At 50.3% G+C, this 16,002-nt stretch overlaps 1 protein-coding gene across 1 annotated transcript; it reads left to right on the top strand.

Moving 5' to 3' along the window:
* Positions 1-1,036: 1,036 nt before the first annotated feature.
* On the top strand, positions 1,037-14,050 carry LOC138838608 (UMP-CMP kinase 2, mitochondrial-like). The gene is made up of 5 exons (XM_070037998.1): positions 1,037-1,624; positions 3,005-3,119; positions 4,966-5,167; positions 12,398-12,631; positions 13,228-14,050. Exons 1-5 carry the CDS (start codon positions 1,037-1,039, stop codon positions 13,343-13,345), a joined length of 1,257 nt encoding a protein of 418 aa, XP_069894099.1. The 3' UTR covers positions 13,346-14,050.
* The last annotated feature ends 1,952 nt before the right edge of the window (positions 14,051-16,002 follow it).

Below are 16,002 nucleotides of genomic sequence, written 5' to 3'. Positions count from 1 at the left end.
AGATGTAATTGTTCTCAGTTCATTATTTCTCTCTCTCTGTTTACTCAATTTGATTTTTTTTAAGTGGAAGACTATTCTTTTTTTTTTTTTTTGTCTTTTAAAAACCTGTTAGAGTAGGTTGCTGGTGGCCACTCAGGAGGCTGAGATCTGAGGATCAAGGTTCGAAGCCAGCCTGGGCAGGAAAGGCCATGAGACTCTTATCTCCAATGAACTACTCAGAAAAGCCAAAATGGCGCTGTGGCTCAAACGATAAGCGCATTGGTCTTGAGTGACAAACCTAGGCAAGGACGCAGGACCCTGAAAAGGAAAACAACAACAACAACAACAATAACAAACAGAATAAGGCAGGCATAGAGCAAGCGTGCAGCGCACACGCAGATGCACGGCCAGCCTCGGTCCACCTCCGTGCTGGTAGACTGGACTTGGACATGTTAAGGCTGTGCTTCATTGGAGGTCCCCATCTGGGCAGCCGGTCCCGGCGGGGGAGCCTGGGGCTCAGGCTCGGGTGGGGCCGCGGCGGCGGCGGGGTCGGGGCCGAGGGGGCCGGGCTTGGCGAGGCAGGTGGGGGCACGCACCGAGGCCCCGCGTCCCCCTGTGGGGCCCGCGCCTCTCGCTTCCCTCCCCGCCTGCGTGGGGCCTCGGCAACCGCTAGTTCGGAGCCCGGCTAGTTCGGGTCCACGGATCGCCTGCCACGCCGGAACCGGGCGGCCCCGGGGCTCCATCCCGGAGGGGGGGGTGCGGGGCCGGGCGCGCGGGGGGGGGGAGGGATGGGGTGCGGGGCCGGGCGCGCGGGGGGGAGGGGTGGGGTGCGGGGCCGGGCGCGCGGGTCGTTTCCGGCGCCGACCGCGGCTCTCCGCGCCCCGCCCCGCCGCCGCCCTCGTTTCCCGGGCGGCCCCGCGGTTTCGATTCCGGGGCTGCGGCCGCCGAGATGCCCACGGCCCTCGCCCGCCGCGCGCGCGCCCCGCTGCTGCTCGGGCGGCTCCTGCGGCCGCGGCCGTCCCTGCGCGGGGCCTGCGCGGCGGCCGAGGCTGCGGCCATGGCCCCGCCGCGCCGCTTCGCGCTCGAGCTGCCCGGCTGCGCCCTGCTCCACTTCGCGGTGGGCGGCGCGGGGGGCGCGGGCGGCGCGCGCCCCGACGCCCGCCTGGCCGCGCTGCTGGGGCCCCCGGGGCGCAGCTTCTCGCTGTGCGTGCCCGCGGGCGCCGGCGGGGCGCGGGTGCGGGCGGCCCGGCTGCACCAGCGCCTGCGCGGGCGGCTGCAGCGCGGCCCCTTCCGCGGCTGCCAGCTGTGCCCGCTGCTCGGCTACGGCGGCGGCCCGGACGGCGGCCTGCAGCGCGGCTTCCTGCTGCGCGACCCCCGCGGCGGCCCCGACACCCGCCGCGCCCTGCTGGAGCTGGTGGGCTCCTGCCCGGAGCCCGAGCGCCCGCACCTGGGCGAGTTCGAGGCCGACGCGCGGGGCGCCCTGTGGCTGCGCCTGTGGGCCCTGCGGGACGGCGGGCGGCAGCAGCCCGGGGAGCGCGCGCGCGTCCTGCCGCTGCCCGAGCCGCCGCTGCACCCGGCGGTGCCCGCCCTGCACAGCTCCGTGGTTTTCCCGGACCGGGACGCCGCCAGGGCCGTGCTGCAGGAGGTAAGAGCAGCACCCCCTCCCCCGCCCCTTCCCGTCCCCCCCACTCCCGGCCCTAAGGAGAACGGGTCCCACCCGCTGGCCCTGGGCAGATGCACGTCTGTAATCCAGAGGTTGAGAGGTGAGGATCGTGGTTCGGAGCCAGCCCGGGCACACCAACGTCTGTGAGGCTCTTTGTCTTCGCTTGACTGCCAAACAGTTAGAAGTGGAGCTGTAGTTCAAGTGTTAAGAGACAGTGTCCCACAGCCTGATTCCAACCCCACTTCCAGCATGGGACACACACACACACACACACCACACGCTCGCGCGCACACACACGCACACGGTGCCTGGATGGTGTGTGTACTAAGGTTGATAAATTAGTGAGCCACACTATACCCAATGGCGCTAATCCACCAGGAGTTTCCCTGGGACATACGGCAAAGCCAGCTCCGGGGAAGAGGTTCATCTAGGTGTGCTCCCGGTGATGAAGGAAACCGGGCTCAGGGCAGGTTCTCAGGGGACTGAGAACCACACACCGGTGGTTCTGGGGGAGGCAGGCAGTCCTGCGCGCCCTGGGGAGCTTGCATAGACTTCTTGGGTTGCACACTGGTGGAAGCTTCCAGATCAGTGCTTGGGGATTGAATCCAACCACACTGGCAGTTATTCTGCTTTGGAACGCTTGGTGCCTCAGTTTCTTAAGTCATAAGGTGGAAAACAATAACAGAAATTTTCTCCCCGAGGTTTGGAGACTGGTGGATAATAATAACAGCAATACTAGGAGTACAGGATTCTCTCATAAAGTACTGGTTTTGTTTGCAGCGCTGGGGTTTGAGCTCTGGGCCTCCCACTTTTGAGGTGAGCATGCCATGGCTGGAAGCAGGCACCCCCAGACTTGACCTCATTAATTCTTGTAAAATGCTTGGCAGCCTTCTAAGCCCAGAGGTGAGGGTCTGTCTGGGCCTCAGCGGGAGGTGCTGGGTGCTGAGGTAATGGATGCAGCCGGGAACTTTGAGTTCCTGGGGACACAGCTCCCATCACTTGATCCAACACCCTGAGCAGCCGAGGATGCAGATCCTGCAGAGAACAGTATCCTTACACCCGTGCCATCTGTGGCCAGGTGGGGCCTGTAGCCCTGCCGGGGCTGAGTGGTACAGCCTGTGCTGGGATGCTAGGCCTGGCCTCATCCTGAGGGGCAAGGGAGGCCTGCAGCCCGGGTGATTCAGGGGGCTGCCGCCCCGTGGGGCCTCAGCTACTTGCGGTTAGGTGATGGAGGCCAGCCTGCCTCTGCTTCAGAACCAAGCCTGGCATGGTGCTCGGTTCTACTTAGGCCTCATCAGGATGGCGGTCTGTCTCTCCCGTGCCCAGCGCTCTGCCCTGATGTGGGTGGATGTTGTTTTGCAGTGTGTATCCTTTATCCCGGAAGCCCAGGCAGTGCTTGACCTGGTGGACCAGTGCCCAAGGCAGCTCCAGAAAGGAAAGTTCCAGGTGGTTGCCATTGAAGGACTGGACGCCACTGGTAAGAGAGCGTGACTTTGTCGTTATAAGTGCTAATTTTAACTGATGAAGGTGCAACTGTGGGCCGAGCCTGGCATGAATCTCTTCTTTGTCCAGGTCCTTTGCTACGTCAGCCCTGGGCTGCATGGTGGAGTGAGCATGTGATGTAGAGAGAGTGAGGCAGGAGAGAAAGGCCAAGCCACTTGCCAGACGGGATGCAGGAAGACAACCCATGGCCTCTGTAGGGTCATAAAGTGCAAGGTCCAAGTGGTACCAGGTTGGGTGCTAGGAACAGAGAAGGTAGGCCAGGCGACCAGAGGACAGAAGGTGCCCCGACAGAATGATGGCCTGAGAGGCGCAAGTATGTGGAAATCCAACCAGAATGTGTGCCCAGGAGCTATAGTGGTTCAGAGGCTCCTCTTGGAACAGAATGGAAGTCAACAAGAAAATGGAAAACAAGAGCTTCCTGTGCTACTCATGAGATGTCTGTACACGGAAGGAGTCTCTAAGGACAGCGGAGTACAGGGCAGGGGAGGGTCGCCCAGGAGAAGGCTGGCACGGATCTCAGAAAGGCGAGCTTTTCCTCTCATGCTGACTAGAGGGGCTCAGATGATCATTTTAAGGGACATAAAACAAAAGGTAGTTTCCACATGGGACTGTTTGTGTTTAGCCAGGTGGACTGGCACAGGTGGTGGCTAGCATTGTCCTGGCTCTGTCTGAGTGATCAGGGAGGAGAGGACGTGCACCTGCAGGAGCTACGCTGTGCTGTAGGTTTGCCAGCTGCAGAGAGACTTTGAACAGCATCCGTCAGTCATTCAGCCGGAGCGCTCTTGTGATCATCTCTTTTGGATTGCTTGAGCTAACTCACATGCTATGGAATTACAGAAAAGGTACAAAGGTTGAACCTCAAGGCAGGCATGTGTAGCTGCAGAATCCACTGGCAGCGTGAAGTGGAGAAAGGAGCAATGCTCTTGCCACGTTTGCATCCTGGGTCTGGCCTGTCAGCAGAGAGTGTTTGGGTATATTTGCTGCCTTCTCCCAAGCTCAGTTTCTTCATTTGCCAGATGGTTAAACAGTATTTTGGAGTCTTTGGGAGAAACTGGCGTGCTGCGTGGGAATCTATGTCCTAGTAGACTCTCTGACATGATTGTGGGTTTTAGGATACATCTTGACAACCCAAGGGGAAAAAGAAGAGTGAACAGTAGGTAATAAAGTCTTGATAACTTCACGTGTTAAGGATGATTGGAAAATATTAAATGTAAACAGAAGGAGCTCAGAGAAACTAGAAAACATCCTCTGGAGTAGATTCTATTCGCCCACCATCCATCTTGTGCTCCAGGAAGATGAGACCAGGAAGTAGATGAGTACACACCCATGGTGGAGCCCAAGGGGCCAGGCAGGATGGCACCCATGCTGGGACTCGCAAAAGGGGTAGGAGAAGTGGACAGAGGATGTGAAGGTGTCAGCAGGGGAGGCTGGGGGGGGGGAGAGGAGGTGGAAAGACCTTCCTACAGGGCTCTTAGGCTGGTGTTGGTCCCAAAGTCAGACCAGGTACAGGTAGTCAGAGGAAGCTGTCCCAAGAGTTGGGTGGCCACCAATGTGGCCAGGAATCAAAGTAGCAGACAGCATGGGCTCTGGCTTCTAGAACTCATAAACAGGAGCAGCAGGTTCTTTGCCCTCTTAGGCTTCTAAGAACAGAGGCATCCGGAGTTTCTCTGGTTCCACAGCATGCCAGGAAGAATCTGGTTCTGTAATCGCCTCCTTCAAGTTAGAGGTTGAGAGCTTGTCTTTGCTCTTTCTGGGATGTCATTAACCTTCGGGAGTGTGAGGGAGGCTACAGTATGCTGTCTTCCATGTGTGACTTGCAGGTAAAACCACAGTGACCCAGTCGATTTCCAAGGCCCTCAACGCTGCCCTCTTGCAGTCACCGCCCATGTGCATCCGACAGTGGAGGAACATCTTTGATGAAGAACCACCCATCATTAGAAGAGCTTTCTACTCTTTGGGCAATTATCTTGTGGCTTCTGAAATAGCTAAAGAATCCATGAAGGGTCCTGTGATTCTAGACAGGTAGGTACATTTTCTCCCTAACACGAGTGTATGTGTGTCCACGTGCAGGTGCACACAATTGTTTATCAAGTGGAATGGTCTTATGATTCTAATAGCACCAGTGTCTATGATTTATTAGTTATCTGTACCAGTTAGTGGCTTGAGAGTCACCTATGTAAGCTCTGAGTAAAAAGAGGCAGGAGTAAGAATTCCTGTGCTGAAGAAAAAGTTGTGGAGGGAAGGGTCATTTGCAAGAGCAGAGCCAGAGACAGGAAGGATTTTCTAGAAGAAGGGCAGTATGCTAGAAACACGGTGGAGGAGGGGTGCTTTCTGCACAAAGGTGGCGAGCAGTGCAGGGGAAGGCAAGAAGCCAGGAAGAGTGGATTCTATAGAGAGCCTGAGGAGCCGCCGAAAGGTTTCCGATAAGGGAGTGACACAAATTGTTTGATACCTTAGAAATTATACACATAAGAAAGCCATGCCTATAATCTACTAACGAGGCTGAGATTTGGAAGATCATGGTTTGAAGCCTTCACAATAATCAGCAAAATGCAGGCTTAGAAGTAGGGCTCAAGTGGTCAGCTGAACTCACAGCTAGCAAGTTTGAGCTCCTGAATTTGTACCCGAGTAGACCCTGAATTTAAAACTCTGAAACAAAACTAAACAACAACACTAAAAAATCTGAAAAAAAACAAAACTAAATCAGAACTAGCTGCAAATACAACAACATGAACAAAGAGCATAGCAAACAAATCATACTTACAATCACCATGACTCAAAAGACATTCAGTTACATGAGATTCTAGCCCAGCTGGTGGAGACAAATTAGAATTACCTAATACCTACAGTGCTAGACAGTCACATGGGGTGGGGTGAGGTGGGGATGGCTAGAGATCGATGCTGGTATAATCACTTGCAAGTTGAGATGTAGCAGAGGGAGAGCTTGTTTCCACCTACTGAAGAAAAATTCTCACCAGAGTTTATTCTAGCTTTGATCACACTGTGAGATGTTTAGAAGCCGGAAGCCCAACAGGAGAAAGGGTAAGTGCTGGTGTATGTATAAAACAGCAGGCTGTACAGCCACATAAACAAGTACTGTGCTTCTGTGTGTGCAGGTTTCAAAGTCATAATTCTGACTGAACGAAACAGTTTGCAGAAAGATGTTCCATAGAGTGCATGTAAAGCTACACTGACTGCAAACTGTGGAAACATCAAGGGACATTGAGTCCCAACGTCAAGAGCACTATCCTCCCATGTATATAATTAAGTTGGGGAAGCTGGGAACTGCTGGCTCACACCTGTAATCCTAGCTACTCATGAAGCTGAGATCTGACAATCATGGCTTGCAGCTACCGTCCAGACAGGAGTGTCTGTGAGACTCTTACCTCCTCTAAGCTACCAAAAAGCCTGGAAGTGGAGCTGTGGCTCAAGTGGTACTATTAGCTTTGAGCAAAAGCAGCCCAGGGACAACACCCAGGCCCTGAGTTCAATCTCCCAGACTGGTACCAATGGAAAAAAAAAGATGGTGAGGAGTTCACGGATCTCACTGTAGAATGAATAATTAACGTTACTTATTGTAACAGCATTATTAATTACAAAATTAATAACAAATATCAATGATAGTTATCAGCATTGTTAATGTGTGATCAATAGTGCTGTTAATATTGCTATAATGTGCATTTAATTGTTTTCTCTTGAAGTATACTTACTTTGGGAAAGATGAGTAATTGAATTGGCGAATGTGCTATTAAGAAGAGCATTAGTTATAATGTGAACGTGGAGCTTTGGGAGGTGAACTCATCTGAGTTGTCTGTACCTGGTTGAGGAGGAGAGCTTCACCCCAGCCAGCTCTTTCTCTCTCTGCATACCACATTCTCTCCTCAGTGGGAGCCACTGACCCGCGTGCCATCATCCTGTTCCAGTTTCTCCCGCTGAGAACTGCCTATAAAATCCCCTGCCCGTGAGGTCACCCATCAAATGCGGTGTGTACCTCACTTCTTTGATGCCACATTGTGCTTCTGACATTCGTCACCTTTGCTCATTGTGATTACTTCCTTTTATTCGCTTTGGTGAACGTTCTGTTTCATATGAGTGGAGTTTCAGGGACCTGAGTTTCAAGTATATCCAGCTTGAGGAGTCACTGCCAAGTTTCTGGAGTGGTAGAAACAGTGAAAACCTCTCCCCCCCCTTCCCCACTCCCAGGAGGACTGTAGAGCTCTGGTGATTGCAGCCTGACTGACCTTCAGTACTGCCGCTTGTAAGCTGTTCTAGCCTCTGTGCTGGCTCTGTCTGCTGGTGGATGGGGCATTGCTCAGTTCTTTGGGTTCAGGTCTAAGATGAAGACATGGTCTCAGGTGCCACCAAGAGCAGGAAAACAGCAAGAAATGATTGGTCAGTGCAGTGGAAGTATGCCTCAAGATGGGAGGAGAGCAGTTGTGATCAAGGTCGAGGGGTCTGAAGTCCTCAAGGTTTGGAATATTCACTGTCCAATAAAGTGGTGGCCCTGCCTTCTCCAAAGGGTTCATTGACCACACAGTGGCTACCCCAGGGTGGGAAGTCCTGGACCTGTGCTTCCAGAATGTGAGGGCAGGCTCTGTGCATTTCTTCCACTCTGCCTTCTAGGTATAGCCTTTGCCAGTGACAGGACTTGGGGCCCTCGTGAATCTATCCATATTCTGGTACAGGAGAGGTCTGGCTATGGGGCGTGGTCCATGTAAGGTGGATGCTACCTCAATGCTACCTGAACGCCAGGTGCAGGGTGTGGTGACATCTGGGGTTCAGGATTCTGTGTGTTCAAAGGAGAATGGCATCATGAGGCATTGCCTCATTCCTGTTCACATCTCCCCAGGTACCCATGCTAGGAAAGTGGCTTTGCTTTATCTGGAAACATAGCTGATGAAATACCTGTCTGCAGTGTTCTGTGAATAGATCCCTCTGGTGGTGTGTGGAGAATGAAGAGTCTTGGTGCTGGAGGGGTATGAAGGAAACAGTATTAACAGTATATATTAACTATCCTGGCCAGAAAGGAGTCTTAATTTGGAGAAATGACCAGCAAATCCAGCTGAAGTCAAAAAGTTATAGGCAACCCTCAAGTGACCTGAGCAGCCTAAGAAGTCTTGTTCCCTTGGGAGGTGCTTTTGTCCAGTGACGTGTGTACCATGTGGTCAAAGTGCTCAGGTTACCATGTTTGGTTCCATCTTTGACCTGGGATATAGACATGTTCTGTGGATTGTGACTTCCTGAGGCTTTTTCCTTGTGCAGGTGGGTGCCTGCACTGTGTCTCCTGCTTTCCCGGTCTGTGGTATCATGAGTCCTCCCTGCCTGCCCCCCAGATGTGTGATGTGCATCCCACATGTAGATGCAGGTAGAAATGCTTGGAAACCAGCACTTCAAATACAGTGCCTTGGCCTAAGAGCTGTGTTCTCTCTGCCATCAAATTGCATTATATGTCAACTAACAGAGTTTTCCTGGTGCCTGGTAAAACTAGCTCGAAAGAATTGATGGTTGGCTACAGACTGTGATTATTCAAAAAGAGCCCCAAGAAAGGACTCTATAAGAAACAGACCCTCCATTCTTCCCTTGACTTTTCTTCTCTGTGCCTGTGAATTGTCTGCGATTATGGTCTGTGAAGAGACTGTAGCACCTTGTCAGAGGTAAAGGGCAGCTGTGTGTTGTCCAGGTGGGTTTGTTTATGTTTAAAGATTTTAAAAATGAAATCCATTTGAGACGCGTCCCTCCTCTCACTGAGAACGGTGGGTGGCAGTGTTCGTGGAGGTGCTGACTTCCTTGCTTCCGTTACTTCTTTGCGATGCATTTCTTTGTTTGAGACAGAGTCTTCCCATGCAGCCCAACTTGGCCAGGAATTTGCCATTTTCCTGCCTCAGCCTCTGAGCACTGGGGTTACAGGAATTAGCTATCATGTTCAGCTCCCAAATGACTATTTTTCAATGTCCATTTTTATTGATGGTTTTTCCTGCAAACAGAAGACTGTAAATTAAGAGATCAGCCTCTGTTTTTGTTCAGAGTGCTTCAGTCAGTGAATAGGGTGAGTGCTCTGAGTACTCAAATCAGTGAATATGGTGAAGGTGCCAAGGCAGCCTGGGCACCAAGGGAAGTCTTGCTGGAGTTGGGGCGGAAGGCGTCAGATGGAGAAAATGGAAGGGTAGGTTCTGGTCAGTGATTCACAGGAAGATATCCAGGCAGGGTGCAGTGTAACTGGGGGCTGCTGGGGCCTGGAGTTCTCAGAGCACTTGTATGGAGGAGCACGGGGGCTTGGAGGGACGAGTGACAGGAGCACTCATTGACTCCTCACAAGCTTTGTCCTTTTCAGTCCTGTCTGTACTGGTTACTGGAGTCTGAAGTACTGGCAGCTTTCATTAGACATTGCCTGGTAAGGTTTAAGTATTGTCTTCTTACACTGATAAGATGCTATGAGGTTGTTTTCTTTTCTTTTTTTCTTCATAAAGCACTTAATTGTTTTTGCAATAGCTATGAGGGAACGTGAAGCTCTGTGTCTTCCATTTGTGAGGCTCATGTAACCACACTGACTTAAGTGACTTTTATCAGTGTTTGCAAAGCAAGTAGGTAGCAAGTGCAGGGATTTATGTCAATACCCCTTGTCCTTCACACTGTGGTTAGAAGTTTAAGTCTAAATCTGTTAAGAATTTAGGATTTCTGGGCTGGGAAGGTGGCTCAGTGGTAGAGCGCTTGCCTTGCATGCCTGAGGCCCTGGGTTTGATTCCTCAGCACCACATAAGCAAAAAGAAAAAAGCCGGAAGTGGCACTGTGGCTCAAGTGGTAGAGCGCTAGCCTTGAGCTGAAGAGCTGAGGGACAGTGCCCAGGCCCAGAGTTCAGGCCCCACGACCGGACCCCCCCCCCCAAAAAAAAAAAAAGAATTTAGGATTTTTGCTTAGTTACTAGAAATTGGGAAGGTTGCTTTTTTTTTGTTTGTTTGTTTGTTTTGTTTTGTTTTTTGGTCGATCATGGGGCCTGAACTCTGGGCCTGAACACTTTCCCTCAGCTCTTCAGCTCAAGGCTAGTGCTTTACCACTTGAGCTACAGCACCACTTTCTGTTTTCTGAGTGGTTTATTGGAGTTAAGAGTCTCATGGACTTTCCTGCCCGGGTTGGCTTTGAACCGCAATCCTTAGCCTCCTGAGTAGCTAGGATTACAGGCATGAGCCATCGGCGCCCATCATGGTTGCATTTTGAGGTCAGATAGGGTAAAAAAGTTTGCTAGACCCTATTTCATGCAGCAGTTGAGTGTGGCAGCCTGCCACTCTCATCCAGCTATAGTAAGGTTTGTGAAACAGGAGGATCAGAGTCTAAGCCAGCCTAGGAATAAAAGCTAGATACTTACTCACAAATAACCAGAGCAAAAAGGGCGGGAAGTGTGACTCAAGCAGTAGAGACCTGTCGAGGAAGCATGAAGCCCTGAGTTCAAACCCAAGTATTGCCTGAGAGGGAGAGAGGAGAGGAAAGGAAGAAGGGAGAGGAGAGGGAGAGGGGAGAGAGAAGGGATTTTAAAAGAATTGAAAATGTGGAGAAGGAAGCATGGTGCCTCTTTACATTCCATCAGGAATACGAGTGGTAGGCAGGAGTCCTTTGATGATCAATTTGAAGTTTCACATTGAGTCACTTCAAATGAGAATAGGCCACGAACAGGCAAGAGTATTATTGTTACAAGGATCAAGAAACTGCTTTGTTTTTTTCCCCTAAAATCACCAGTACTTCACTTGCGCGTGCCCATGCCCAGTGAGCGACTAAAAGCAGAATAAAAGTTGGCATGTCTCCCTGCAGCAGCCTGGTGCTGTCTCTTTTGCTCTAGGTCATCCCCTACTGCTGTCCCCTTGGGTTCTGGGATGCGTCTGATGGATAAACATCCTGTGATGAGTGTAGAATCTACCCGCTAGGCAATGCTGGCTTTCGTATCTCAGATAAAGCCCAGCTTGGCCAGTGAGGCCCACACTTGGACCAGGACCAGCTACCATAACACACTTTATCCTCCTCCTCCTTCTGTCCTCTGTGAACTCATGCCACACCCGAGGACACAGATACCCTGGTCCTGTCTTCCCCAGGCACCTAGCTAGCACTGCCTGGTGTGCCTTTTCTGCCTGTCACCATGGTTTTTTCTCTTTGGTTGTGTGGCCAGTGGCTTGACCTGATTTGCCGTGGCCTCCAGAGTCAGGCCTCTGACTTGGGAATTCATTCATATAATGAGTTATGACAGTACATGTGCTAGTTGTCATTCACTCATTCACACAGTTAACTATATTCGTTTATTACATATCTAGTATGTATCAGATGTGGTTTTCAGATTTGGAAATACAGAGATGACTGGAAGACATTTCCCACTCAGGGGTGAATTGTCCAGTGGAGGAGACATGTGTAGGCTATCGGCTCAGTCAGTTCAGCGAGAAGCTGATAGGAAGATTTCATGCCAGGCCACAGAGAGGCAGACCAAGAGCTATCCATCCTGCCTGGGGGCCACAGGAAGGGTTTTGCTGGCTGAGAACTTCGCTCTTGTTAGGGAAAAAGGCCTGGAAAAAAGCCTACTGCAGTCTGAGAGGAGATTCCTCACTGTCCAAGACCGCGTTCTGCAGGCAGTGACACGCCATCAGACTCCTACAAAGAGTAGACACACTGGCATTGTGTTTCTTGTTATGATTTTCCTTTTACTGAGAAACAAGATTGTCTCCACCTCTCCAGTAACTAAGCAAAGCTCCTAAATTCCTAACAGATTTAGACTTAAACTTCTACCCTCAGTGTGAAGGACAAAGGGGGTATTGACTTAAATCCCTGCGCTTGCCACCTACTTGCTGAGCAAACACAATGTAATGACTTGGGACTTGGGGAAAGACCAGGGGTCTTCTGGCCCAGGGTTTCCTGAAGGAAGCGTTCACAAGGCAAGTTCAATCTCACAAGGAGGAACTAGATGGGCTTGCTAGATTTTATTTGGCCAAGACACAGCATTCAACACAAAGGAGCTACCAAACACATCTGTCTTCTCCACTGTTGTCCCCCAATGCCAGAAAACCCATCTTGCAGGACAAGGCATTTTTAGCTCAGTACGTGCTTGGTCAGGAGCCAGCTTGGCTTTCTAGCTGCTTCTGATTTCTTATATTTGATGGTTTTGAGGATGAAATGCAAGTGTCTTTAGTCTGCTGAATGCTGAGAAGCCTTCCGTATGGTTTCAGAGTCCTGAGCAGGCCCTTCTCTGGTGCTACCTTCACTCCCCCCCTTTGTTCTCAGGTACTGGCACAGCACGGCCACCTATGCCATTGCCGCCGAGGTGAGTGGGGGCCTGCAGCACCTGCCCCCAGCCCACCACCCCGTATACCAGTGGCCGGGAGACCTGCTCAAGCCCGACCTGGTCCTCCTGCTCACCGTGAGTCCCGAGGAGAGAGTACAAAGGTTGCAGGGCCGTGGCCTGGAGAAGACCAGAGAGGAGGCTGAACTTGAGGCCAACAGCATTTTCCGTCAGAAGTAGGTGGCCCCAAGGCAAGGTGGGGGTGAGGGGTGGGTGTCCCTGCCTGGAGATGAGCCTGGGTGGGCACTGGCTTTATGAGTGACGCGGTCCCCACGTTTCAAACACAAGAGGCAGACCCCAGGCTAGGCAGCCCCAGCCAGCCAGCTCCTACTGCAATAGCAGAGCATTGCCAGAAACAGCAGGGACTATCTTTTCCCTGGCCCTGGGCCCTGCCTCTGGGCTCCTAACTTCTTTGAGCCTCACCCTCCTACTCTGCAGAATGGGAATTCTTACTAGTTCACCTTGACTACAAAAATGGGAAGCATTGGACAGAAGGCTAGAGCTTGGCAGGTAACAGGGATTCAGGAAAGGCTAGCTATTGAAGAGCACTCCTGATCTGTCATGTATCAACCCAAGCCCGTTGAAGTTCTTCCTGGGGGCCTGGCTGGTGGCTGGGCAGGAACACTGATGAAGGGAGCACTAATAAAGGGAGCATTGAGAAGAAGAGGGTAGAGACCTTGCTTCCGGCTGGTTGTGTCAGTGTAGGGAAGTCAGCTCTGCAGGGGTGGCTGTGTGGAATGTAAGGCCAACTCCTCCCTGTGCCTGTCCCCAGGGTACAAAAGTCCTACCAGCTGATGGAGAATCCAAGCTGCCTGGTGGTGGATGCCAGTCCCTCCAGGGAAGAGGTCCTGCAGAAGGTTTTACAGCTGATCCAAAACCCTGGTAATTAATTGGAGTTGCTCTGGCCAGCCCACCAGGACAGATGTCTGCTTCATCTTAAGCCAACCCTTTTCCTATGCAACTTCCCTTGATGTGTCTTCCATGCTTTCTGCAGGGAGAGAAGTAGAGCCTGGGTGTTTTCATTTTACTTTTACCACTGTCTTCTTTTCTGACTCACGGATCCATCCAGCAATTGCTTTCGCCTTAGTCTTATGAACCATCTTCTTGGAGCATGTTTCTGATTTCATGACAACTAAAACTTGCTAAGGTTTTTCTTAGCCTGCGAGCACCCGGTGTGCTGAAGCAATCAGGAGTACCTTCCAGCCCAGTGGAGAGTCCGCCATCTTGGATGGAAGGTGGGGTCATCACTGTTGTGATGGGTTTGCAGCCGCTCCCTCCCCTCCAGAGCCTACAGCCAAGTGTTAGCTGTCAGAGGACATTCCTCCTGAGCCATTTGCCACAGGGATTGCTGACAAAGAAGCTGTTGATGATGTGTCTGAGGCTCAGAGCCTCTGGAGTGTGCAGACACATCCACGCCTCTCACTGTTTTGCTGTTTCTATCCCACTCTTTCCTCAGAGATGCAGCTCTGAATGTAACGAGCAGTTTGCATCGAACCCAGCCAATCCAGCAATTTATTTATATTGATGTTTATGTCACGCGCTTCCTTAGTGTAGGAGCTGTGAGTCACTAATTAAAATTGAAGCCAAGATGTGAAGTGCAGTGTTTGTTATGTGTTTTCATTACACAGATTTACTTCATCTTACTCAATAAGCACAGTGAATTTGAGAATGGGAATTTTTTTTTAACTCAAGTAGCTTGAACTTGAATGTCTTATGATTACATATGAAGTTGGCGCTGAGATTTGTTTGATTAGAAAAAAGCTGAGAAAGGGGAAGTTTAAGAGCTGTGTGTTCCTGGCGGAGTCACTTCACATCCAATAGCACTTTGTTACTCAGTCCAAAGGGGACCAATAATTCTGTCTGAATAGGAGGCTGAGCCAGGTGATTGATTTAATTTCCTTCCCGTTCTAACCATAGATGGATCAATAAATTACTTTGATCCTGCCTACCATTTCTTAGGAAGACTTAACTCAAAACAATTAAATGTAAGGCCTTACCAGATTTATCATATGCCATCTTATAATAAAGTGTGGTATTGATATTCTACTGCCTTTCGAAAGAACTGTAGATAATTTATATATAATGTATATTAAATGTGACATTGATTTCGATTGAAAATATTTTTGCAGCTAGTAAATAGAAGTAGGGTTCATTGCAAAATATGGCATCTAATTATACTATTGATTTTATGTAATTAAGATGTTTTGAAAAACTCACACCAGTGGCCAAGAAAAATATTCAATGCTTTCTTTATGTTTCTTGCAAATGAATAAACTTGCTATGGGTTTCCAATCCATGCCGTCATCCTGGGTATTGATTTGTCTGGAGAGCAGTTTCTCTTTTCAGTATTCTGCAGCTGTGATACAGAAGAGAACTGGGCCGTGGAAGCAGAGGAAGTGAGCGAGTCGCTATGGGGAGTTTGTGGGCTTTGGGAGGGGAGGAAGGCCCTGGCTTTGCTCCCCCTCCTTTAAATTGTAACAAGATTAAAAAAGAAGTCGCTCTTTGTGCACGGGATAGGTAGATAACAGACTTGATCTGTAACATCTGTCAGCCTGGAGACTGCCTCCTACCCCAAGACCAGAAGACAAGAATCACGTGCTTGCCTCTGCATAGGCTATGTGGGCGTCATTCCCAATCCTGGATGGGCCACACGTGGGCCTAGGTACCAGTTCTCCCTTCCATCTTGACAGAATTGTAGCTTGGCACCTGTGCAGCATCCCCTTCCACGGCTCTCCAGCTAACTGTGGGCACCTGGCCAGGCTGTTATCATTAAGCAGGAGGAACATGAGCAATGTCAAGTGGATACTGTCCCCTTCTTTCACTCTTCCTTCTGGCTGTGTTCAGAGGAACGGGTGAGCCACGTCGAGAGCAGGAAGTTGATGCCAGCACGGAGAAGGAGAACAGCAGAAGAGGTGGAGCCATGCCCACTGCACTACGGGAACCCTTGCTGTCTTCCTGTTTCTCTGCACACAGCCCGTGTTCTGTCCCCGGTGCTTTCTCTCTTTTGCATTGGTTTGAATAATTTGATTACCATGTGCACTGGTATAGGCTTATATGTTTGCAGTGTATTGATCTTGATGGATCTGTAGGTCTCTAGTTTCCTTTTAAGTTTTCTTTTTCAGTTTCTCTGTCACTCCTCCCTGTCCCCACCAACTCCAGTTACATATTAGATTGTGTGAAGATGTCCTGCCACTCGCTGGTCATCTAGGTGAAAACTGTTCCTTTTATATTAGGTTTCATTTTGAGGATTGTTGTTTCATATATATATATATATATATATATATATATATATATATATATATATATATATACACACACATATATACACACAGAGATATTTGGTATATACATAAATACATTTAATTTACATTTATATAAACATTTTTATATACATTATTTTATATACACATATATATAACTATACATATACTTTATATATAGTGTGTATGTATGTATATGCATATGCATGTATATGTGTGTGTGTGTGTGTGTGTGTGTGTGCGTGCGTGTGCTGGTCCTGGAACTTGAACTGAGGACCTGGACTCTG

Source organism: Dipodomys merriami, unplaced genomic scaffold (assembly GCF_024711535.1).
Source record: "Dipodomys merriami isolate MVZ:Mamm:240054 unplaced genomic scaffold, mDipMer1.0.p SCAF_285, whole genome shotgun sequence".
NCBI classification, from domain to species: domain Eukaryota; kingdom Metazoa; phylum Chordata; class Mammalia; order Rodentia; family Heteromyidae; genus Dipodomys; species Dipodomys merriami.
This window is presented reverse-complemented; position numbering and strand designations above follow the sequence as displayed.

Coding starts and splice junctions, on each gene's coding strand:
- LOC138838608 (XM_070037998.1), top strand. CDS start 1,037: ATGGCCCCGCCGCGCCGCTTCGCGCTCGAGCTGCCCGGCTGCGCCCTG. Junction 1,625..3,004: donor CCAGGGCCGTGCTGCAGGAG/GTAAGAGCAGCA, acceptor GTTGTTTTGCAG/TGTGTATCCTTTATCCCGGA. Junction 5,168..12,397: donor GGTCCTGTGATTCTAGACAG/GTAGGTACATTT, acceptor CTTTGTTCTCAG/GTACTGGCACAGCACGGCCA.